Source organism: Schistosoma mansoni, chromosome 2 (genome assembly GCF_000237925.1).
Source record: "Schistosoma mansoni strain Puerto Rico chromosome 2, complete genome".
Classification (NCBI taxonomy): Eukaryota; Metazoa; Platyhelminthes; class Trematoda; order Strigeidida; family Schistosomatidae; genus Schistosoma; species Schistosoma mansoni.
In genome coordinates, this window is record NC_031496.1 from 17,284,964 (window position 1) to 17,309,716 (window position 24,753).

The 24,753-nt window shown below is 39.5% G+C and overlaps 1 protein-coding gene across 1 annotated transcript in view; it reads right to left on the reverse strand.

The window, feature by feature from the left end:
* The window catches only part of Smp_169060 (hypothetical protein), a gene marked incomplete at both ends in the record, with an annotated part of 41,366 nt that extends 27,573 nt beyond the window's left edge, over positions 1-13,793 (reverse strand). The window contains 4 exons of the mRNA XM_018795916.1: positions 3,711-3,879; positions 10,595-10,745; positions 12,699-13,092; positions 13,311-13,793. Of these exons, the coding sequence (XP_018650181.1) occupies positions 3,711-3,879; positions 10,595-10,745; positions 12,699-13,092; positions 13,311-13,793 (1,197 nt within the window). The remainder of the gene's footprint in view (positions 1-3,710; positions 3,880-10,594; positions 10,746-12,698; positions 13,093-13,310) is intronic.
* Positions 13,794-24,753: the final 10,960 nt, after the last annotated feature.

Here is a 24,753-nt window from a genome sequence, read left to right on the forward strand (position 1 = left end):
ATTGAGGTATCATGCTTCAAGTTCACTAACTTTTGGCACTCGGTAGTTACTTCCTGTAGGGTGTGTTCAAGTTTACTTAGAATTCTGGTCCGGATATCAGCATCATCAGGTGAACGCAGGCTGCAGATAAATACTAAGCATTTAAACTGGTCTTCAGACATGGACGATAATTTGAACCTCTCACATTCTCGGTTCACAATACCTGCATGTTTCACCCAGTCATCTCCTGATTCTTTCGTTATCTTCAAGCACTGGTAACGGATATTAAATAGAGACGACTGTTCTCCAAAGATATGAGACAGGGTTTGAATTGTTTCATCAAAACTAAGGTCTCGTGGGTTCTTCGGAAGAATAAAGTTACTATAGCGTTCATGTTCCACAGTCCCAAGTTTTCTCAGAAGTATTCTGACTTTCGAAGCGTCATCCAGGTTGCGAAGATCAATATAAAACAAATCTTCGTACTTCTTAAACCACGACTCAAAAGTTATACCTGCTACACCATCAAAATTAAATTCATGTATGGCGTTAATGACTGAATCAGTATGTGATACTTGTGATTCACTAGAAGCAGGGTTTCTCTCGGACAGGCAGAATTTCTGCATCAGGGTTTCCATGATTCTAACTTGGGACTCTTCAAACCTCTTTTCTTGACGCACCATATAGGCTTCTAATTGCTCCAGAGAAATATTCATTGTCATTTTCCCGTCGCCACTGATACGTCTTGTAAGTTGAACGCTATATTCAGATCCTAAGCTATTCTGATAACCCCAGGCTAGAACTATTCAGCGACTTGAACACCAGTAAGAAGACACGAGTATGAGAGAAACACTTTACTGCAAGGTTCATTCATGTACAGAAAATACAGGGATTTTATAGTAATTAAGAGACCTTGAGTTTACATAGTAACAGTGTGTTAATCAGCCAATCAGGATCTCGTTATTTTAGTAACATAGCTTCTAATTAATCGCTGATTGGTTGGGGCTCTTTATGAGCCTCTGGAGGTTCTGTTAGAGTTCTCTGGAAGCCGACTTAACACCTGTGGACCATCCTCACAGGGGTGTTGTTTATGAAATTGAGAGGACAAAAAGCGAATGTCCGGCGCTTAACCCGGGTTGGTGGATATAGAGGATCCACCTAGGGGAGTTGGAAAACCTTGATTCCAAACCAATGGTGCACATAGGCTCCAGTATCCTGAAGGAACAAATGGCGTATGAACCAACTGTTGGTCACCGGCTACCATGGGACTGCATCTCCTTACGATGCTCCACTGCCTTGTGGACTAGACCTTTAGGTCAAAGGCTCCGGGTGTGGCCCCCTAAGAAAACCACCTGCTTCGGTTTGGGTGTAGTGAACAGAACACGACTGGGGACAATCGAATGTATTTAAGCAAAAATTACAGACTATCTCAGTAAATTCTGAAAACCATACAATGGACAGTCAATTTGCAAATTAACAACCAATAGTCTCGATCTTTACTGTTTCTTCTCTAATTCTATTGTTCGTGCATTTTCCTACCGATTGCGCTTCGTTTCAGTTCTTTCCTCATAGGTCTTCTGCCAAAATACATTCAATGTCTGACCAACACCATATACTACTTATATGGATATAAGTAGACTACACCACATGGGCACCAGGGCAGTATCACAGCCCTCATACAAATCAAATGAGATTTGTGCGGCGCATATGTATTTGGTGCTTCCTTGTACCAATATTTATGTGTTGAAATAAAAAAATAAAAATATGTATGTCAGTTTAATTGTTGTTAACGTAGCTCTCAGGTGGTTAGGGATTCTACCCAACTGTCCATCCCGAAGTTGGTATCCAGAATTATTGATACCTTAAGAAAACTTATGAAAATCAGCCATTATTATCTTGAACTCCACTGGTCATGAACTTTTAGCAGAACTCCAAGAATTGCATCTTTAGGCTAATCACTAACGAGTAAATCAATTCAACCAAGTGTGAGATAGTCAACCACCTCAGGCGATGGATCAGGTTTGCGCAATATCGTGAGTTGATTGAAGTAGACATACACACTATTGGATGTCAGCACAGTGGTCTAGGGGTTAAGCGTTCGCACGCGAGACCAAAGGTCCTTGGTTGGATTTCCGGATGCGGGATCTTGAATGCACACTACTGAGCCCCATACTAAAAAGACACAGTTGTCCAGTGCTTTCAGGTTTTCAACAGTAGTCTGGCCAAGATCGGTTAGTAATTTAAACTATGAAACTTCAACAATCCTCACAAATCTCCCTATGCAGAAAAATATTTATTGAAACGTTATTGGGACAAATATTTTATGCACCTCTAATTTGTACTTTTCTATCTAATTAGAGATAATATCTCGTTACTACAGCGACCGCTCGTAACACCCTACTACAATCGACGTTGAAGGTAGCTAGGTTTTTTACCCGACGTTGCCGCAAATGTGTAACTTCTTAATGCGAAGTCTTGTTCCTTGCCTTCGTGTAGAACAACCTAATTTGAACCAGTTATGACCTTCCATAGTTATTGCTGAAGTTCCACCGTAAGTTCGCCTCTAAAATTGAATCCTGGACTCAAATAAATTATATCCCAGCAAACTACAGATTTTGCGTATGCATAGAAAACTTTTTCTACACTACCTATCTACGTTCTGATCATGATATTTTGTGCAGGAAACACGTTTCACGTTCATGCGGTCAACATGTAAGTCTTCGTAAATAGGTTGGTGTAAGTTAACTAACTTATGGCTCATAGATCAACGTCAGCCATTAGTTCATCGGAAGTTTACATTGAGACTATTTACAACTAAAAGTGAGTCAATAAACCGGCTTGCAACTTCGCGGACTGTCCTGCCTACAAGTAATGAGCTTCAGTGAACTCTTAACAAGTTTATGAAGCTCAACAGTTGACTTGGACAACGTATTGTTACAACAGTGTAAACTAGGCCTTTATGTGGAAAATTTCATAGGTCACATAGCCTGGTCAGAAGATGCTACTCAGTTAAGAGCAACAGATGCATCTGACAAATGTTAGAGGTTGTCTCAAATCATCCAAGACAACAATGACCTTCATGTCAGTGAAACAATCTACAAAGCTAATGTTGACTCAATTAGAAATTCTCAAGGCTAAAAAGCAAGTCGCCATACTGTGCAGATTACAAGAAACACATGGAAACCAATCTATGATGAGTGGAATAGATTTTTCCTATGTACCGAATGTGTTAACTATATCTTTAATTGTCGTTAAATGCTTCATCAGTGAAGCGAGTATAGCAGACTGGCCCCTGTCATTTTAATCAGCCAGAAAGATACGACCCTAGGAAGATTGCTAACATCTTAATAACTTTGTGCAAAAACACTCCAGGTAGAGTAAGGATGTTCAAGACACCTCTCTCCATATTTCTAAACAAAGTACAACTAAACAAAGCTGTCGAATTTTTTCAATGATTTTTTAATACTATGTTGATGATGTTTAGAAAACAGCTTGAATGAAGTGGTGGAAGCTTAAAGATATTACCTGGAGAAAAACTTGTCCACCTCAAGTAGGAGGCTAATATAGTCCGAATTAAAGACACGCCTAACATAAGGGTTTACTCATATCACACTGATACTTAGGTTTATTCTTTCTCTAAATCTGAAATAATTCTCTATTCAAAATAGTCACACAAACAATAGAAAGAAAGCCACATAACAGTTAAAATGCAGGTAAATATTAAATTAACAAACCTTTTCCAAACGTGGTAAAAGATGAGGAGAAACATGAAAGTCAGTCTGTATCCGTGTCCGTCCATGACAACGGTTTGAGTCAAAAACATCAGTTTGTTTGGACCATTCAAGAAAACTAGTTATTGAGGAAGTACTACCCATTAAGTTTGGTTCACAAGTCGGAGGTAACCTAGATTTTTCCGAAGTAAATATGAAAATATCATAGGTGTATACAACTGCATATTATTAGTAAATATAAACTCATTTTTCATCACAGACAGCTGGAAAATTACTAAAAACCAGAGAGTACTACATGGTTTTTTTGTCCTCAAAAATGTACATTCATTACTCACTACCTGGGACTTTCAAATAGTAAAGTAAAAATGGTACTTTTAGACGACTGAATTACAATCCAGTGATAGCCATCATTTTCAACTGCAATCAATCCGCGAATTGATAATGACTTATTTAAGAAATAATGAAAATATCACACCGTGTAGATAACGGCTTAATCTGTCTTTTACGCTCACATGATCCCTCGATTCAAGCATATGGCTTTGTAAAATAAAACACAACTGCAATATAAAAATTTAACGCTGAAAACTTGAATTTCATGATAACAAAAAATCAGAACACATAAAATCATTAACGAAAAATATACGGTTTTAATATAAGTAAATTATTTCATTTACGAAGACAATTAAAATAATTTACTTATATTAAAATCGCATATTTTTCTATAGTGATTTTATGTGTTTTGATTTTTGGTTTCCATGAAATTCAAGTTTTCTGAGTTAAGTTTTTCATTCGCGAAGACAATTGCCCCCAAGTGCCCTGGTAGGACAGAGAGTGGGGAGAGTCAGCCCTCCCTCTCGAAATGCTCTCACATGGCCACGCGTATACAGCCACTGCCAGGGAATTCCCACTCATTTCCTTCTCGCGGCGGGGGTGTTTTGCACGAAACTGAGAGGACGGAAAGCGAATGTCCGGCGCTTTAACCAGGTTGATGCATACGGAGAGTCCACCTAGGGGAGTTGGAAAACCTTGATTCCCAACTAACGATGCATATGGGCTCCAGGATCCTAAGGAAAGAATGGCGTATTAACCAATTGTTGGTCATCGGCTACCATGGGACTGCATCTCCTGACGTTTTTCCACTGCCTTGTGGATTAGACCTCTAGGCCAAAGGCTCGAAGTTAATTTTAGTCATGACGCTTCACCGGAAGCCTAATTCAAAATCACACATACAACGAGAAGAGTAATCTCAATAGGAATGGAAATGAAAAACGTATAAACAGAAGAGGCTATCGCTACTCATTAGTCCAAACTTAACCTTTAAGTAAGAAAACCATACATTCAGTCTTCCATTCTTCCATGGTCTTCACCTACCTTTCTATCTTCTATAGTCTATTCTCTTTTTACTTATATTCCTTTCGAATTATGTTCATAACTATTAATTAGCCATTACAACTTTCAGTTATTCTGTTCTTAATAGCTATCAAGTGGACAACTATCCTTCACCTTACTACTCTTCACTAGCCTATTACTACATAATTTCATTTTAATATCTGTTTTTCTTGAACTATTCGTGACACGATACTACTCTACGTTTTTTTCATAATTATTCTACACCGTTCTATTTTATTATAGACTAATATTTTAGCAAATAAAATTAACCATAAAAACGATTGTACGGCTTAAGTAAATGAAATCGTCAGAATAAAAATTTTCTTTTTTGAATTGCCTCCTTTCTACCATACAATTCTTTCTTCTTACTATAGTGATTCTCAGTTGTGCCCAAACATAAAATCATCGGGTGTCGAACCCAGGGCCCTAAAATTCTTAACATCTAGAAGGCCGAGTTGACATTTACTGGTTTAAATGCCTGGCTTAAATCAATTTGCGGTATTGCTTAACCATCTTTCAGTGTCGTTAGTGAGTAATTGTTTCACACTAGACAAGGCTGAACGTCATTGGTCACAGTTTTTTTTAATAAAACTTCAGGAATTACCTCCCGAAATCGGTCACCAATGAGCATATAAATGTTATAACAACAGGTGTTTTGTGAAGATTGTTAAACTATTATAGTTCACATCATGAGCGACAAAGATAGAAGTAGTAGACAATAGTATAAAAACAATACAATGAGAAAGTGAAGTACACGAAACTAACAGATACTGTGTTTAAATATACAATAAATAATATAGTCACCATAATCGATGCATAATGATGAATTTCTTAAATGACTTATGCTTATTAGTTAAAACTTATTGATCAAACTTAAACACCCTCGTGCAGTTGATTAATAAAGACTATTATCTCCGCTATAATAAAGTCACATTGTTATGTAACAGTTGGTTGACTTAAGATTACATAATTAGTGACCTAAAAGTTTCCATTAGTTACCATCACGTAATTAGGTGGAATGTCAGTTGTGTGGCATGCTGCTACTCAATACCAATCAACAGATCTTTGAAAAACCTGAAACGCAAGGAAAATGATTAGACGTGTGTAATCGTCATAGATAAAAAACCAGAGAAGTATTATTTATCTCGACAAGTCTGAAAGCTGAGTAAATAAATCTGCAACCGGTAAATCAGTTAGATTTGTATGAAGTGGAAAGGTAACACAGAATTTCGAACTATCAGTCAGTCAGCGACAACGTAGGACCAGGCACATATATGCATCGGTTCAAGTTGCCATACCTCGTTAGCACAACAAGATCAACACCGGATTCATAGAAGTAATTAATTTAGTGATAGTACTATATAAAGAAAGGTTGTATATAAGGATATAGTATAGGAAGGAAAAAAGTTATGAAGCAATTTTAATCTCACCATTTAAGAGAAGATAAAGAGTGTATACACCTACGCCATTGTGATCGATTATGAGCCATGTCACCTAGAGTCTCCAACCATTGGTTACGATAGTCACACGGACCCCAATCAAGTAGTCTGCATCTGCCAACATGGCTCAGGTTAGAAGTTAGTGACTTCAAGCACTGATGCCACGTTTCGGTTTGGCCGCCCCTAACTATCTTCCAACCATCTCCAATACTAGTCAGCATAGCGCATCGTGGTAATCGGTGTTCAGGCATATGTAACACGTGGTCCAACCATCTAAGTTGACGAAGATTCACCTCACCAACTGATTTACCATCACTCCCTAATACCCTGTGTCTAACCTCACTATTACTTACCCGATGATCCTAACAGGTGCTGGTAATATTTCTAAGACAGCTGTCATAAAATATTAGTAACTTACGAGTATCTTCTACCCTTAATGACCACATTTCACAACCATAAAGTAGAACAGAGCGAACTGCTGCGCAATTTACTCGTCCCTTAATTGATAGACGGACGAACATCTCGTCTTCGCCATAGGTGACGTAAGTTGGCAAAAGCAAAACGAGCTTTTTGAATCTGTGCTGAGATTTCGTCAGACACCAACCCATTAGGGCTGATCAGATTTCCAAGATAAGTGAAGTTGTCCACGCGTTCGACTACTTGATTCCCTATCTCTAGTTCAGGTGTTGATGCAGGCCAGTCCTGGAGTAACAATTTACATTTGGATGGGGAGAAACGCATCCCAAACATCCTGGCATTATTACTCAGTTCTAACAGAAGACTCTGCATTTTGTCAGCGTCTTCACCAAACAGGACTATGTCATCTGCGTATTCTAAGCCGATTAGTGCACCACCTGGTAGGAGATCAATTCCTGAAAATTTAGTCGAAGAGAGTCTTATTTCCAGCAACAGGTCTATAATGAAGTTAAACAAAAATGGGGATTGTGGAAAACCTTGTCGGACACCACTTGAGGTTGTAAAACCAGATGACAGTTCGCCATTAGCTCTGACTCGACTAGTAGTGTTCGAGTTAAGAGCCTTCACAAGGTTTATGTACTTCTCAGGTACACCATTCAATGACAGACACTGACACAGAACCTCTCGGTCTACAGAGTCAAATGCTGCTTTTAAGTCAAGAAAAACTATCATTGTCGGACGCCGATAAGCATGTCTGTGTTCTAAAACTTGACGAATGGTGAATATGTGGTCGAAGCAGCCATGACCAGGTCTGAAGCCAGCCTGATTTTCTCGTGTTTGCAGTTCACGAGTCTTAGTTAGGCGCCCGATAATTATTGAGGCTAGTATTTTAGATACTATGTTAGTCAGACTAATCCCTCTATGGTTATCACAGGATGATTTTGACTTCTTCTTATATATTGGGACAATTAGAGATTGTGACCAGTCAGATGGGATTACGTCCATCTCCCAAATTTTAGCCAGAATATTAGTCAACCTAGTCGCTAAAATTGGACCACCATATTTAAAGACCTCTGGAGCCAATCCATCAGGACCAGCTGCTCTTCCTCGTTTCAGATTACTTATAGCCTTTTGAACTTCAAGTAGGGTCGGGGAGCCTACTTCAATGTTCCATTCAGACTGTCTGGGAATAGTGGGTAGTTGTGTAGTAGCTGAAGGCCAGCTAAACTGCTCCTTAAAGTGTTCCGCCCATCGTTCTAAACGTTTGGGTTGAGAGCAGATAGGGGTTCCGTCTTTTTCCGAGATTGTCTCACTTACACTTGACTTCTTAATTCCGGTTTCTCTTATTAGTCTGAAGAGTTGCCTGATGTTGCCTACAGCCACTGCCTTTTCCATCTCTTTTGCTTTCGTTGCCCACCACTGCTCACGATCGTTCCTTAGGCTTTTAGTTAACCTAGATCTAATTTGTTTACGCTCTTCGTCGTGTTCAGAGCCTGATGGGATGAGTTTACGCGAATCCATCAGTGAAATAGACTTAGAAGAAATCCATTGGTTTTTTGGAGCCCTATGGTTTAAATAACTAATAGATGTTACTGCTGTTTCCACAGCTGTTTGTGTGTCTTTCCAAGCAGCATCTGGGTCAGTCTCGTTTACAGAACTGCCTAGATGTGAACTCAGTTGTTTCTGGAATTCGCATTTGGCTTTCTCGTCCTCCAGTTCAATCCTAATGGGTCTTCTTAGTGTACTTTTCCTGCGTCCATTGAGGCGCAGACAAATGCGCGCTCGTATTAAAGCGTGATCAGAGTCTAAACAAGTATTCCAATACGAGCGACAATCTTCTATTGAGCCTCTCCAACGATGACTGATGACAATATGGTCTATTTGAGTCCATCGTTGGTTTGGTGCAGGTGGTCGCCATGTTAGACGATGTCTCTCCTTATGCTTAAAATTAGTGCTTGCTAAAAATAAACAATTGTCTGAGCATAGTTGCAACAGACGATCACCATTATCGGTTCGTTGAGCCGGAATACTAAAACACCCACCTAAATGTCTTTCTGTTTGATTTAAGCTGCCTACCTGGGCATTAAAGTCACCCGCTACGACTACTATGTCTGAGCGCTTAGCTTTCTGAAGAAGCTCAGAGAGTTTTCTGTAAAAGTCATCTTTCTCTTCATCATGGCTGCAGTCAGTGGGAGCGTAGGCAGAAACGACGAAAAGGCAACGACGTGTGTCCCTATCCTTCCGAGTTCTTACGGAGCCATTTAGCCGGACAGCACACAGGCGACTGTTAACGGGGATCCATTCTAATAGTGCCTGTTCTGCCCTTGTACTTAGTGCTATGCTTACACCTGCAAGTCCACGAGAACTAGCCAACGGGTCGCCAGATACACGGAGGGTGTATTTCGTTGGCTGTCCATTTTGGCGAGGTGAGGTCAAGTGAATGACCACACTAGGATCCTGTATGCGTGTTTCGGAGACACAGCATACATCAATCGTACGAGATTCTAGGGTTTTAGCTAAGGAGGCCTGTTGACCGATTCGACTTAAAGTACGTACGTTGAAGGCTCCAATGTGTAGTTTGGAGCGAGGTTTTAGTAGACCTGGAACAGCATTTCGCGCACTAGAATCGTTGGCCATGGTGACACTTGAGGAGGAAACCGGAAGAGGAAGTTTAGTGTTGAAAGTCAAGGTAGAAGGAATAGTAGGAATTGAAGAAGGAGATTGATTATGAATACAGTGGTCTTGAGTGCTGTTAGAGGTATGAGGGCAGTTATCACTTCCCGGTTGCCTACACCGTGGAAGAGTTCTTCTAGGGGTACCTGAAAAGGAAATTGGGTTAGAAGTGGTCTTAATGACCTGAGAGCGTGACCGCAGTGCCCAAGGAACAACTGCTTGAGGTCGATCACACACGACCTTTTTGTGGGTAGTTTTTGTGTTAGCTCCGTTCTTCAAAGGACCTTACCGCCGGAGACGGATATCCGTGGGATAAGGCGAGGTGTGCATTTTTAGGGTCGACCTTTTCTAACCCCACCCCTCCTTGTGGGAAGGCAGCATCGCTGTCATGCTGGTTGTCTGAAGGAAACACCTTACTGCTGTCACACCTCTGTACAGTCAGCAGTACGACTTCGCCTTCGGACCTTGGGTTTGCTGCTTTTAGTCTCACCGCTCTTCAAACGACCTGTCTGGGATGGTAGGACCTTGAGGAACGATTGTTCCAGCCAGTATAGCTCGATTGAATCATCACGATAGGCAAGCCCGACCACCACGTCAAGGTAGCAGCAACGGTCGGGATGTCTCAGGTCAATGAGTTTCACTGTCTCTAAACAAACAGCCATTTCGTGTGATTTGGGCAACAAGTGGAACTTTAATTCTATAACTATTAAATACGCACTATTAGTAAGTACTGGATTCCCAAGGCTCTTTCAAATAACCCTGGAAATTTCCACGTGAGTTTTCTAATCTAACGACGATCCACAGCAGTGGTTAATAAGTCTGTTCAGTTTTCCTCCACAATGAGAAGCGTAAAATGAACAAGTAACACAAGCACTTATTTATACAACATAAATAATAAAAAATAACATATTACGCAGAAAATATGTCCCATCTGTCCAAAATGACTGCTTTACCACGTTTGAAACTTACAGTATTGGCGGGAAAATAGCCGGTGTAGCAGTAAAAGTCACACAAGTTTTTAAATGTACAGGTCGAAAGTTCGGTTCTTTTCCTTTACGATTTTCATTTTGAACTGATGGTACGAGAAAAGATATGTTCAGTTTTTGCAATGCCAAAGGACCTGAAATGGTAAAAAACCTTCATTTATTAGTGTTAAAATGAAATGCTCAAAAGATATTCCAATCAATCATGATACAAAGAGTCGCCGTATCGAATCAACTTGATGAAATGAAATTAGTAAGGTAAACAGCAAAGGAGTTTCAATAATTGTAGTAGCAATAACAGTGAAAAAGATTAAACATTTAGAATGTTTGAAATCGAATGAGAATGTATGTAAGAAGGAATACTGAAACTCAAGATCTACAGAACAATGAATAAACACCTCTGATCCAATGTGAGCGATTCTAAACCATCTCATCCGTCTCAAACCTCTGACGGTTGAAATATATACACTTTACACTCAGAGCAACAAAAGATACGTCACGTAAAACGCGCTTTAGTTTACGTTCGGCAGTTAGTCATTATCATTATGTCGGATTTTAGGAAAAATAAACATCATCGAGTAACTAGAAGGATTTCGATGATAAAACTAACTACTTGTCTAAATATTTATATGTAAAGTAGGTTTCGGATATGTGGTTCACAACTTTAAAGAAGTACTTCATCCAACAAAGCACAAAACCACGTATTCTGTCGCCAGATTTCCAAAAGTACAATTTCATTATGCTTTACTGGACCTCACACACAACTACAGTTTTACGTTTTAGACATAAACGGACTTACTGACTGACATAAACTTTTACAACAGTTAACTTGACTTTTACAGCCAACATCCCCAACTTCTGCTTGCGATACAGTATGTTTTATTGTCAAATCTAGTACTCTGACAATGTTATCGAACAAATACTCGATTATCTCACAGCCCTCAACAACTGAAAATAAATGATAAGACTATCAGGGGGTCATGAGTTCAAATGACAATGTTAATTTACGATAATAATAAGTACCGGAAGTAGATTAAAAGTGAGAATTTAACTTGAAGACCAGCTTGTTAATTCTGAAGACCTGAGACTTACTTTCGTGAGAGTAGAGGAGTTATACTGCTGCAGACATACAAAATAATACAAAACAAATGTACAATACCTTGTGATTTTTCACAACAGCTCAACAAATATTTATTTATGATGGAAACATTATTTTCATGTTTGCTAAAACCACTAAAAACATAAACGCTATTTAAACTATTTGAAATAACCTTAGTTACCAAAATGGCTCTTATATACATGGATTATTATTTACATGGTAAGAGACAACATGGATCGAATAGAGTCTCTAGATTACCGACCCATTGCTCTATCGATTAAAACTTTGTTACAATAATGTTAGCATAACTCTGTTATCAAACGCAGATTCGTATATTGTGCTTGAAGCCACATTTTTTGCAGAGGAATTGGTCATACTATCTGGTTGTCGAGAAAGAAGCAGGTAGAGCAGGACTCGAATTCGTAACCTAATCACTAAAGATTGTGTGCCCTAAGCAGTTATTTACCATAGCAATGATCTGGTAAATTTAGAAGCTATTGCTTTGAAGACTACTGCGATTAATGTTTTCTCTTAACTTAAATCGTCATCCGTGTATACAGTTCAAATCATTAAAATTTGTGATAGGAAACCAGTATATAAATATAAGCTAAGATGACACACAAACTCTTATAGGTGAATCAACTAAACAATTCATTAGTTACATGTTCTCAATCAAGGAATTATCACCTGTACAAAAAATGATTGCAAATGAAGCTATATAACTGAATGTAGCCGTGAAATATGAACATCCATAAATAGTTTCATGTCAGTCTACTTTATCAGATAAACCACAGAGTGAAATTGCATTTTTTTATTGAGTAACAACATTTGAGATACAATATAGCAACTGTAGTCATATAATAACCGGTTAACTTTCAAACTAGGTTTCAACATTCCACTATTACTTTAAGTAAGATAACCATGTCTTCCATTGAGCCAGATTTAGTATAAAAAAGCATACATTGAAGGTGATAAGAAAATTTTAACATACCTTTAATACCAATATGACGTCCATGCATTTTAGCAATTAGTAGATATGACATATTATAAACAAATTCTTCATTAGGATATATTAATAAAGGTAGATCGATTGCATGCGAAATAATCATGTTGTCAGATTCCATATCATCCAATCGACGTAGAACATGTGCACTTGCATAAGATTCTGCCATTAATCTTGCATTTGATGAATTAATAATACAAAATTCTAATCCTGATAATTCTAGTAATAACTTATTCCAATGTTTTTCAACATCAGGATTATTAGGAGGGAATTTATTCACTAGTACATCTAATACAATTAATCCAACCGCACATAATAATAGAAATAATGAAAATAGAGCCAAGGGTGGTCGACCAACCAAAAATAACTTGACATAATACAACTAGAAAGATAAAACCAAGTATTATATACTTTGACAAAAAAAACGATCAAAAACAAAACGATATCTGTATATCGATCACTTTTTTATTTATTTAAGTACAATACAGAATTATATCGCTACAATATTGGGAATATTTACAATTTGACATGATTTCTCCAACAACGCAAACTAATCTTGTATTTATTTTGTTTTAATTGTTTTATATCAAGAACTCGCACTCTTTTACCGACAGGTCCTTCTGTATCGTCAATCACTATATCAAGCTTATCACCTATATAAACTGTAGTACCCATCTTAAACAGTTTTTCCCCATTTAGCCTACATCGATTAGAAAAAAAGGCATTGTCAGCAGCACTTCTAGTGATGTCTAAACCCACACGAATAATTTTATCAAAACGTAAAGATTTGACGTATGATGAAATTTGTCGAAAATTTGGACTGAATGCCATATCTTCTGAATAATATGGATCTAATTCATCAGGATCCTCATCCTCATCATCAGCTAACTCATCATCTGAAGAATCAGAATCTTGTCCAACATGACGATGTCCGGTGTGTTTCTGAAGATATATTAAATGCATTGGAAAGAGCTTTTGAGTTGATGCCCTATTAACGTAAGAAAAGCTTTTCAATAATCCATTAGGTCTCTCATATAATGATATGCGTAATGCCAAACCAAATAAACCCCAACAAGATTTCATTTTCCATCAAAATGAGGATTAAGTCTGCAAAACAAGTAAGGTAAGAGCAGTTATGGGAAATATTCATTAATTTTTTGGAGACATTGTGTTCTTTGAAACAGACACTCTATCGATTAGTTAATTAAACCCTCTCTTTGTTGCAAAAATCTTTTTGAAACATAATACTGTCGTCATATGATCCCATAAAATGATGAATTTAGGAGATAGAAAGCAAAACAATCAGACACTCATAGAGACATTCGTCACTACTCTTTCCTTTTTCCTTAAAGCACACCTTTCGGGTTGAGTGTCATACTAACCCATTCGAAAAGAGGCAAATGAAACCATTTAGGAGTCTTTAATAACTAACATTGAATACTACTGTTTAGAGAGTCATACCGACGTAGTGACTAATGAAAAAACGTTTTCAGATGTCCAATTATATTGCCTATTTTATCAAGAGATAAGGTTTCAATCCATATTATTTCATACAGTATAATTGGCTATAATCTCGGCTTACAATTAAGTACGTAATACAGTATATGGCTGCTACACTTACTAACCCTATTACGAAAGTAAAGCAAATAACGCAATCTGCTTAATTTTTAAAGTAGATAAAGGAACCGTAGGTATAAAGATATTTCCGTGAACTTTATATTGTTACACATAGTTGTGGAAACTGTATATCCGTATAATTTGCGAACCCCGTACATTAACTCAGCCAACATATACAGATTAGGATACTAAACTACGAATAACGTATTTCGTCTGAGGACAAGTGATTTTACCCAGAAGTCTAAACTAAATTAAATAGGGGTAAATATGAACCTGTAACTCAGTTTACTGCTGACTACCACCAACCAAGTATCATCTAAAATTCGACAGTTAATTACAGAAATAGAAACTAGCGGAGGGGTTAGCAATGCAACTAGTCATCATTATTTCTTTATTTAATACAGACGAATTTCAGTGCGAGTGGGAACCAAAGTAATGTGCTCCATACAGATATAGAGAAACACTGTGAAGAAACAAATAAAGGAAACCTAGTTAGGAAGAGAATAGTATACAATAGAATACATGTAGGCTAAAAATGTGATTAAGAGCTTTTCGGTTAAGAAAAATTCTTATCTTAATGAATGTAAAGAAAATTCACAAAAGCATTGACAACGGTCCCTACTGTGAATTACGTCTGATGTCTCAGGTCAGTCAGTCAGTCAGTCAGCGACAACGTAGGACCAGGCACATATATGCATCGGTTCAAGTTGCCATACCTCGTTAGCACAACAAGATCAACACCGGATTCATAGAAGTAATTAATTTAGTGATAGTACTATATAAAGAAAGGTTGTATATAAGGATATAGTATAGGAAGGAAAAAAGTTATGAAGCAATTTTAATCTCACCATTTAAGAGAAGATAAAGAGTGTATACACCTACGCCATTGTGATCGATTATGAGCCATGTCACCTAGAGTCTCCAACCATTGGTTACGATAGTCACACGGACCCCAATCAAGTAGTCTGCATCTGCCAACATGGCTCAGGTTAGAAGTTAGTGACTTCAAGCACTGATGCCACGTTTCGGTTTGGCCGCCCCTAACTATCTTCCAACCATCTCCAATACTAGTCAGCATAGCGCATCGTGGTAATCGGTGTTCAGGCATATGTAACACGTGGTCCAACCATCTAAGTTGACGAAGATTCACCTCACCAACTGATTTACCATCACTCCCTAATACCCTGTGTCTAACCTCACTATTACTTACCCGATGATCCTAACAGGTGCTGGTAATATTTCTAAGACAGCTGTCATAAAATATTAGTAACTTACGAGTATCTTCTACCCTTAATGACCACATTTCACAACCATAAAGTAGAACAGAGCGAACTGCTGCGCAATTTACTCGTCCCTTAATTGATAGACGGACGAACATCTCGTCTTCGCCATAGGTGACGTAAGTTGGCAAAAGCAAAACGAGCTTTTTGAATCTGTGCTGAGATTTCGTCAGACACCAACCCATTAGGGCTGATCAGATTTCCAAGATAAGTGAAGTTGTCCACGCGTTCGACTACTTGATTCCCTATCTCTAGTTCAGGTGTTGATGCAGGCCAGTCCTGGAGTAACAATTTACATTTGGATGGGGAGAAACGCATCCCAAACATCCTGGCATTATTACTCAGTTCTAACAGAAGACTCTGCATTTTGTCAGCGTCTTCACCAAACAGGACTATGTCATCTGCGTATTCTAAGCCGATTAGTGCACCACCTGGTAGGAGATCAATTCCTGAAAATTTAGTCGAAGAGAGTCTTATTTCCAGCAACAGGTCTATAATGAAGTTAAACAAAAATGGGGATTGTGGAAAACCTTGTCGGACACCACTTGAGGTTGTAAAACCAGATGACAGTTCGCCATTAGCTCTGACTCGACTAGTAGTGTTCGAGTTAAGAGCCTTCACAAGGTTTATGTACTTCTCAGGTACACCATTCAATGACAGACACTGACACAGAACCTCTCGGTCTACAGAGTCAAATGCTGCTTTTAAGTCAAGAAAAACTATCATTGTCGGACGCCGATAAGCATGTCTGTGTTCTAAAACTTGACGAATGGTGAATATGTGGTCGAAGCAGCCATGACCAGGTCTGAAGCCAGCCTGATTTTCTCGTGTTTGCAGTTCACGAGTCTTAGTTAGGCGCCCGATAATTATTGAGGCTAGTATTTTAGATACTATGTTAGTCAGACTAATCCCTCTATGGTTATCACAGGATGATTTTGACTTCTTCTTATATATTGGGACAATTAGAGATTGTGACCAGTCAGATGGGATTACGTCCATCTCCCAAATTTTAGCCAGAATATTAGTCAACCTAGTCGCTAAAATTGGACCACCATATTTAAAGACCTCTGGAGCCAATCCATCAGGACCAGCTGCTCTTCCTCGTTTCAGATTACTTATAGCCTTTTGAACTTCAAGTAGGGTCGGGGAGCCTACTTCAATGTTCCATTCAGACTGTCTGGGAATAGTGGGTAGTTGTGTAGTAGCTGAAGGCCAGCTAAACTGCTCCTTAAAGTGTTCCGCCCATCGTTCTAAACGTTTGGGTTGAGAGCAGATAGGGGTTCCGTCTTTTTCCGAGATTGTCTCACTTACACTTGACTTCTTAATTCCGGTTTCTCTTATTAGTCTGAAGAGTTGCCTGATGTTGCCTACAGCCACTGCCTTTTCCATCTCTTTTGCTTTCGTTGCCCACCACTGCTCACGATCGTTCCTTAGGCTTTTAGTTAACCTAGATCTAATTTGTTTACGCTCTTCGTCGTGTTCAGAGCCTGATGGGATGAGTTTACGCGAATCCATCAGTGAAATAGACTTAGAAGAAATCCATTGGTTTTTTGGAGCCCTATGGTTTAAATAACTAATAGATGTTACTGCTGTTTCCACAGCTGTTTGTGTGTCTTTCCAAGCAGCATCTGGGTCAGTCTCGTTTACAGAACTGCCTAGATGTGAACTCAGTTGTTTCTGGAATTCGCATTTGGCTTTCTCGTCCTCCAGTTCAATCCTAATGGGTCTTCTTAGTGTACTTTTCCTGCGTCCATTGAGGCGCAGACAAATGCGCGCTCGTATTAAAGCGTGATCAGAGTCTAAACAAGTATTCCAATACGAGCGACAATCTTCTATTGAGCCTCTCCAACGATGACTGATGACAATATGGTCTATTTGAGTCCATCGTTGGTTTGGTGCAGGTGGTCGCCATGTTAGACGATGTCTCTCCTTATGCTTAAAATTAGTGCTTGCTAAAAATAAACAATTGTCTGAGCATAGTTGCAACAGACGATCACCATTATCGGTTCGTTGAGCCGGAATACTAAAACACCCACCTAAATGTCTTTCTGTTTGATTTAAGCTGCCTACCTGGGCATTAAAGTCACCCGCTACGACTACTATGTCTGAGCGCTTAGCTTTCTGAAGAAGCTCAGAGAGTTTTCTGTAAAAGTCATCTTTCTCTTCATCATGGCTGCAGTCAGTGGGAGCGTAGGCAGAAACGACGAAAAGGCAACGACGTGTGTCCCTATCCTTCCGAGTTCTTACGGAGCCATTTAGCCGGACAGCACACAGGCGACTGTTAACGGGGATCCATTCTAATAGTGCCTGTTCTGCCCTTGTACTTAGTGCTATGCTTACACCTGCAAGTCCACGAGAACTAGCCAACGGGTCGCCAGATACACGGAGGGTGTATTTCGTTGGCTGTCCATTTTGGCGAGGTGAGGTCAAGTGAATGACCACACTAGGATCCTGTATGCGTGTTTCGGAGACACAGCATACATCAATCGTACGAGATTCTAGGGTTTTAGCTAAGGAGGCCTGTTGACCGATTCGACTTAAAGTACGTACGTTGAAGGCTCCAATGTGTAGTTTGGAGCGAGGTTTTAGTAGACCTGGAACAGCATTTCGCGCACTAGAATCGTTGGCCATGGTGACACTTGAGGAGGAAACCGGAAGAGGAAGTTTAGTGTTGAAAGTCAAGGTAGAAGGAATAGTAGGAATTGAAGAAGGAGATTGATTATGAATACAGTGGTCTTGAGTGCTGTTAGAGGTATGAGGGCAGTTATCACTTCCCGGTTGCCTACACCGTGGAAGAGTTCTTCTAGGGGTACCTGAAAAGGAAATTGGGTTAGAAGTGGTCTTAATGACCTGAGAGCGTGACCGCAGTGCCCAAGGAACAACTGCTTGAGGTCGATCACACACGACCTTTTTGTGGGTAGTTTTTGTGTTAGCTCCGTTCTTCAAAGGACCTTACCGCCGGAGACGGATATCCGTGGGATAAGGCGAGGTGTGCATTTTTAGGGTCGACCTTTTCTAACCCCACCCCTCCTTGTGGGAAGGCAGCATCGCTGTCATGCTGGTTGTCTGAAGGAAACACCTTACTGCTGTCACACCTCTGTACAGTCAGCAGTACGACTTCGCCTTCGGACCTTGGGTTTGCTGCTTTTAGTCTCACCGCTCTTCAAACGACCTGTCTGGGATGGTAGGACCTTGAGGAACGATTGTTCCAGCCAGTATAGCTCGATTGAATCATCACGATAGGCAAGCCCGACCACCACGTCAAGGTAGCAGCAACGGTCGGGATGTCTCAGGTCAATGAGTTTCACTGTCTCTTGGACCCTAACTAAGGAGTCTTGATGGACCAATATACACCAGTTCCATCTAGCTTTCTTTCATATTATGGTACCGTATCATAAATTATCCAAATCTCCGCATTTTCCACTTCATCTTAGTGTCAGCAACTCAACAACTTAGTCAGTTTCCTCGGCTTCCGTATTCAAATTTCAGGCTACTACTACAGTATCTTTCGAACGCGCTTTCTTGGGACCATTTGATTGACGGCAGAACCCACATATGATTAAGTCCGGATTGCAATCTATCTGCATATGGATTATCAAGAGACACGGGATTTTACCAGTTTCTTCTCACCTTTATCCAACTTTCTAATCTAACAGCATATAAATGACTGTTAATAGGGATCATATCGATAAGTACAGCTTCTGATCTGCGTCTCAGTATTACTTTATTTATTTAAACACATAAAAATTGGTACAAGGATATGCGCCACACTGTTATTAGATTTGTGTGAGGGCCGGGATATTGTCTGAGTGCTCAAGCCGAAGCAAGTGGTCCCCTTAATGGGTCACTCCCTGAGCTTTTGACGTAGAGGTCTAATCCACAAGGCAGTGGAAAAACGTCAGGAGATGCAGTCCCATGGTAGCCGATGACCAACAATTGGTTAATACGCCATTCTTTCCTTAGGATCCTGGAGCCCATATGCATCGTTAGTTGGGAATCAAGGTTTTCCAACTCCCCTAGGTGGACTCTCCGTATGCATCAACCTGGTTAAAGCGCCGGACATTCGCTTTCCGTCCTCTCAGTTTCGTGCAAAACACCCCCGCCGCGAGAAGGAAATGAGTGGGAATTCCCTGGCAGTGGCTGTATACGCGTGGTTATGTGAGAGCATTTCGAGAGGAAGGACGGACTTTCCTCTCTCTCTCATAAAAATCAATCAAACTAACTTGGTTTAAGAAACTCAGTAATATTATAAGATTTAAAACAAAATGTGACCCAAAACTAAGTACACAGAAATAATTTTGGACGATGGTAAAGGAACTGCTGTTGAGGGAAGTAAAGAGTAACACGAACGAAATAAAGTGTGCATTAAGAGGAAACGCACCAAAAATATCTCGTTCGACACCTGCCAAGGAATAATCAAATTTTCCACTAAATGTCTGTTTGGAGAGAAAGCACCTAGGACCATACACTAAATAGTTTAACTTTCGTCTAAATAACGCAGGATATAGAGATAAAAATCACTCAGTACTGATCATCAAAATATAAACATCCGTTTCTTTGCTTGCGTATCTCATGATAATGGAACTTGTGAAGTCATTAGCCACCAACTCACCATCGAATGCGGTACATTTATACTCAGTGTCATCTATCATAGCCCAATTTGCTCAGCTGATCACTATTTTAGAGCACGTTCAACTATGAAGTAAAAATAACAAATACCTGACATTAGATTTTATTGCACCTGATATTAATGGACTGTGATGAAAACTTTGATAGTCGGTACCTAATGACGGTAATGAACATGCTTTAGTGCAGCGTGTATCCGAACCCATACATCTTGGTTCAAACCAAGGTTCTTCTTTGTTAGACTTGGTAATCACTCATGCGACAGGATATTGCCAATCTAAATATTCTTTAATGTTATTTATTATTTTATTTAAACACATAAATATTGGTACAAGGAAGCACCAGATAAATATGCGCCTCACAAATCTCATTTGATTTGTGTGAGGGCTGTGATACTGCCCAGGTGCCCAGACTGAAGCAGGTGGTTTTCTTAGGGGGCCACACCCGGAGCCTTTGACCTCTCACTTTTGTGAACAACACCCCCACCACGAGAAGGCAGTGAGTATGACTTCCCTGGCAGAGGTTATATATTCGCGTGGCCATATGAGAGCATTTCGAGAGGGAGAGCAGACTCTCCCCACTCTCGGCCGTACCAGGGCATTTAGGGGCTTCGTTTGTACCATGTTTAGAACCACGTGCACAAATTAACTGTCCACCATAGATAAATAAACAAGTCGAGAAACTTCTTAGACGCAGTAAAAAGCATTGGAAAACGTTCATTTCTGCAGGCTTAGAACAATATATATCCAATCATTGTAAGACTAGGAACGCTTGTAAAGTGTTGATAAATAGGACTAAACAGCCCCATGGAAAACAGTTGGTTAGGGATTGTGAAAATATTCCAAAAAGGTTATTTTCGTATATATAGAGGTGAACTCAGGGAAGGGATGGAATTCAACCACTTTTTGGTACAAGAAAATCTGTTAATGTTAGCAAGAGATGATGCTAAAAGGGTTGAGGCTTTATCAAGATATTTTAGTACAGTGTTTTATACCGGCAATGAGGAACGACCAACAATCAATCGTAATCAGAATGGCTTGTCGATGGATCCTGAAGTTATTGTGAGAGGAACCGTCTTAAGATGACCTCAACATCTCAAACCAGATAAGTCTAGTGGTCCTGACGATAATTGTTTTAGGATTACGAAAGCCCCGTCGGATGTATTTGTCATACTGTCTTTGTGGCAGTCCAGACACTCAAGAGACTGAAAAGACGCAATAATCAGTCCGGTGTATAGGGCGGTGATCAGAGACTTAGTCAGTAACGATATACCCGTTAATCTAACCAGTGAAGCTGTCAAACTAATGGAAAAGGTTATTCGGATGACCATCTTAAACCATGTGGAACGACACGGCTTTAGAAAAAACCTATCATGCTAGACAAATCTGCTAATTGCAAGAGAAGAATGGGCTACAGCAAAAGATAGAAATATTCCTGTAAATGTAATTTTCATATACCTAAGTAAAGCCTTTGACAAGGTCTCTCATCTGAGTATTAAGACTGGAGAGTCTTGAAATTCATTATGAAATCATAGACTGAACTGACTTTCTTAATGATAGGAGACAGTGTGTAAGGATAAATGGAGCTGTCGTGGCATGAAAGAGAGCTGCAAAGGGCTAGCTTCTGTTGGTCCTTCACGACTCCCTGGCTGGGGTCCGAGAGATGGTGCAACACAGTGGCTACAGACGTTATCAGATATGGCTCAGAATAGAAGCCAGTGGCGAGCCTGCTGTAACCTTCTTCTACTTTCTTCATAAAGAGTGGCTATAACTTCCCTAACTGAGAGAGCTCTTCTGGTTGTAAATTCAGTTCCCCCCATCATTACTCTTCTCCTTTTCTCTTTTTTTCCTTTTATATATACGCATCTTCTTCCTTCTCCCATTCTCATTATTTTGTGTGGCGCATATGTATCCGGTGCCCTTTGTACCAATATATATGTGATTAAATAAATAAATAAATAAATGGAGCTATCTCAGCGTGGAAATCTGTAAAAAGTAGGGTTCCCCAAGGTACCACCCTTGGTCCTCTCCTTTTTTTACTTTATGTAGGTTATTTACCAACTGTCGCAATCATTTGTTCTACCATTTGCCGATGACACATACATTTGGAGACCCATATACAGTATATGAGACAGAATAATATCACAGGGTGACCTATATTCACTGATTGCATGGATGGACAGGTGGTTATTAGAAGTAAACCCTAACAAGAGTATGGTGATATAATTAAATAACTATGATGATTCATATCACTACACAATACGTGGAGTTGTGTTACCCAAAGTAATGAACTATAAAGATCTAAGAGTCATGGTAAGCAGCGACCTCAGTACTACGAATAACTGTAAGGCTGCTGCTACCAAAGTCTTTAGGATATTATGGACTATTCGTGTTTTCAGCACTTGGACGAGGAAATGTTAAGAGTAATATACCCGACATTCGTGAGGCCGCACTTGAAATATGAGATTCAAGAAGTGAGTCTTTAAATTAAGTATGAGGTGGATATGCTAGGACGAGTCCAACGACGGTGGACCGAAATGGTAAAAGATTCTTCTGGCCTATCCTATGAAGACAAAGATACCTCAACTTTTGTTATCTTGTCGCGGATTACGGGGTGATCTAGTATTGGCTTTTAGCATACTGAACGATGACCTTGGCACTAGTATGTCTTATCTTTTCCTTTCATCTAGGGCTGATCACCTGTAAGAACATCCAAAGTCCAAAAACCGAGATCAAATCGTTTGAGTCTGGAATCCCGTTTCTCGCATCGAGTGATGAATTACTGGAACCTTCTACAAGAATACGTAAAACAAGAACTTTCTGTCGATACATTCAAGACGAGATTGGACCTCCACAGTGTCACAAATTGTAAGGATTAATACAGGTTGATAGACCTATCGTTACTAATGAAGAGTGGTTATGTAATGTCAGCAAAAACAAAAGTGTAGAGTGAAACTACAATTAATCTGGTCGAACATTTTAAAATGGTCTTTCGAAGTATTATGCAAACGTTTACCTGTATATTGTAGCATAAATCATCGACAACAATGACAGTCAACAAATTATTGATAAACGTAAAACACACAGCCGAACCGATAAGGAACGAAAATCATGCCTTACGTTTATGGCCCAAACGTTAATACACGGCTGGGGTTAAATTTTCATAATTAAGATTAGCAGTTACATCTAGGATTCTCACCACAAGCTGACCATTTTAATGTCAGGATAATGAGTTCCATATCATATACATAGTCGCCAGAATAGAAAGTTATTCAGGTGTCTTTGATTTTTGAATATTGCCTAAAACAAGTGGAGACCTCACAGTCTCTCGGCTGTATATTTCACGTTTACCAAATAATTCACGAAGGACCACCTTAGCAACATACTTTATAATACGCGCAAAGACTTCAATATCCGAAATCTCTGTGTAGAGCTACTGCATGCCAGCAGTTATTGCACTCTCTTCCTGTTGTCACAGTATAGTTTCAGGACTTTAATAGCATCTAGCGATGGTATTTTAGCTATCTGACTTCAATTGTCCTGGAGAATCACACTGTAAGGTGAGTGAGACACCCCATACATGGATCATTCAACAAACTAAGCATTTTCCGCATTATATAAATAATCACTGGACGTTGAACCCTTTTCAATATCAATGAGGTCAAAGATTACCGACACAAGTTTAACAGTCGTTCACATAGCTTGACCTATCTGGTAGTATCCATACCCATTATTCTTTTATTCATATCAAGAATACACAACCCTTCGGGTAAGATATCGTCCAGTTTCAGTCAACAGTAAATAGGATAAAAGGTCGACCGACCTATCTTGGCCCTTGCAATCTGCAGCACTGTGAAGATGCATTCGCCCTTTGAATGTGTCAACAGAAGGTGCTGATATTACGTGTTGTGGCATCGAATTCTAGTAATTCACTTGGTGTAAAGAACGAAACTCCAGACTCAAACGATTGGATCCCGGTCTTCGAACTGTCAGACTTTCTTAGAAAGTACCCTCAGATGACAGGTCTTAGATAGAAGGGAGAGACAAGATAAATTAATTCTAAGTATCAGATATCGAAAAACTCTCCTCACAGATCCCGTTGTCGATAAAGTCTCGTCCACCCGTATCTGTTGCCACTTGCCCTTGAGGAAGTTACTTATACAACTTACACTTCAATAACGCGTTTTAACATTTTTCAATTTTAGTTCCCCAGTAAGAAACTTTGTTGGAGGCTTTACATAGATCTATAAAACTTATATCTATAGAAATGTTACTATCCTTCACCCAAACCTAGTCTTTTCCGACAATGAGATCTCCCAATTGTGAATGACCTTGCCTACGACCGTATTGTTCCTTGGCTGAGAGGTCATTCTCTTCCAAATAGTTTAGAACAGCTTTCAGAAAAATTTTTACAATTAGTTCGATGGCTATACTGTTTAGACTGAGCGGATAACTGCTGAACAAATCTTTGCATCCTGTCCATAAACTGGGCTAGTAATCACATTTGTAGCGGTCGATAAG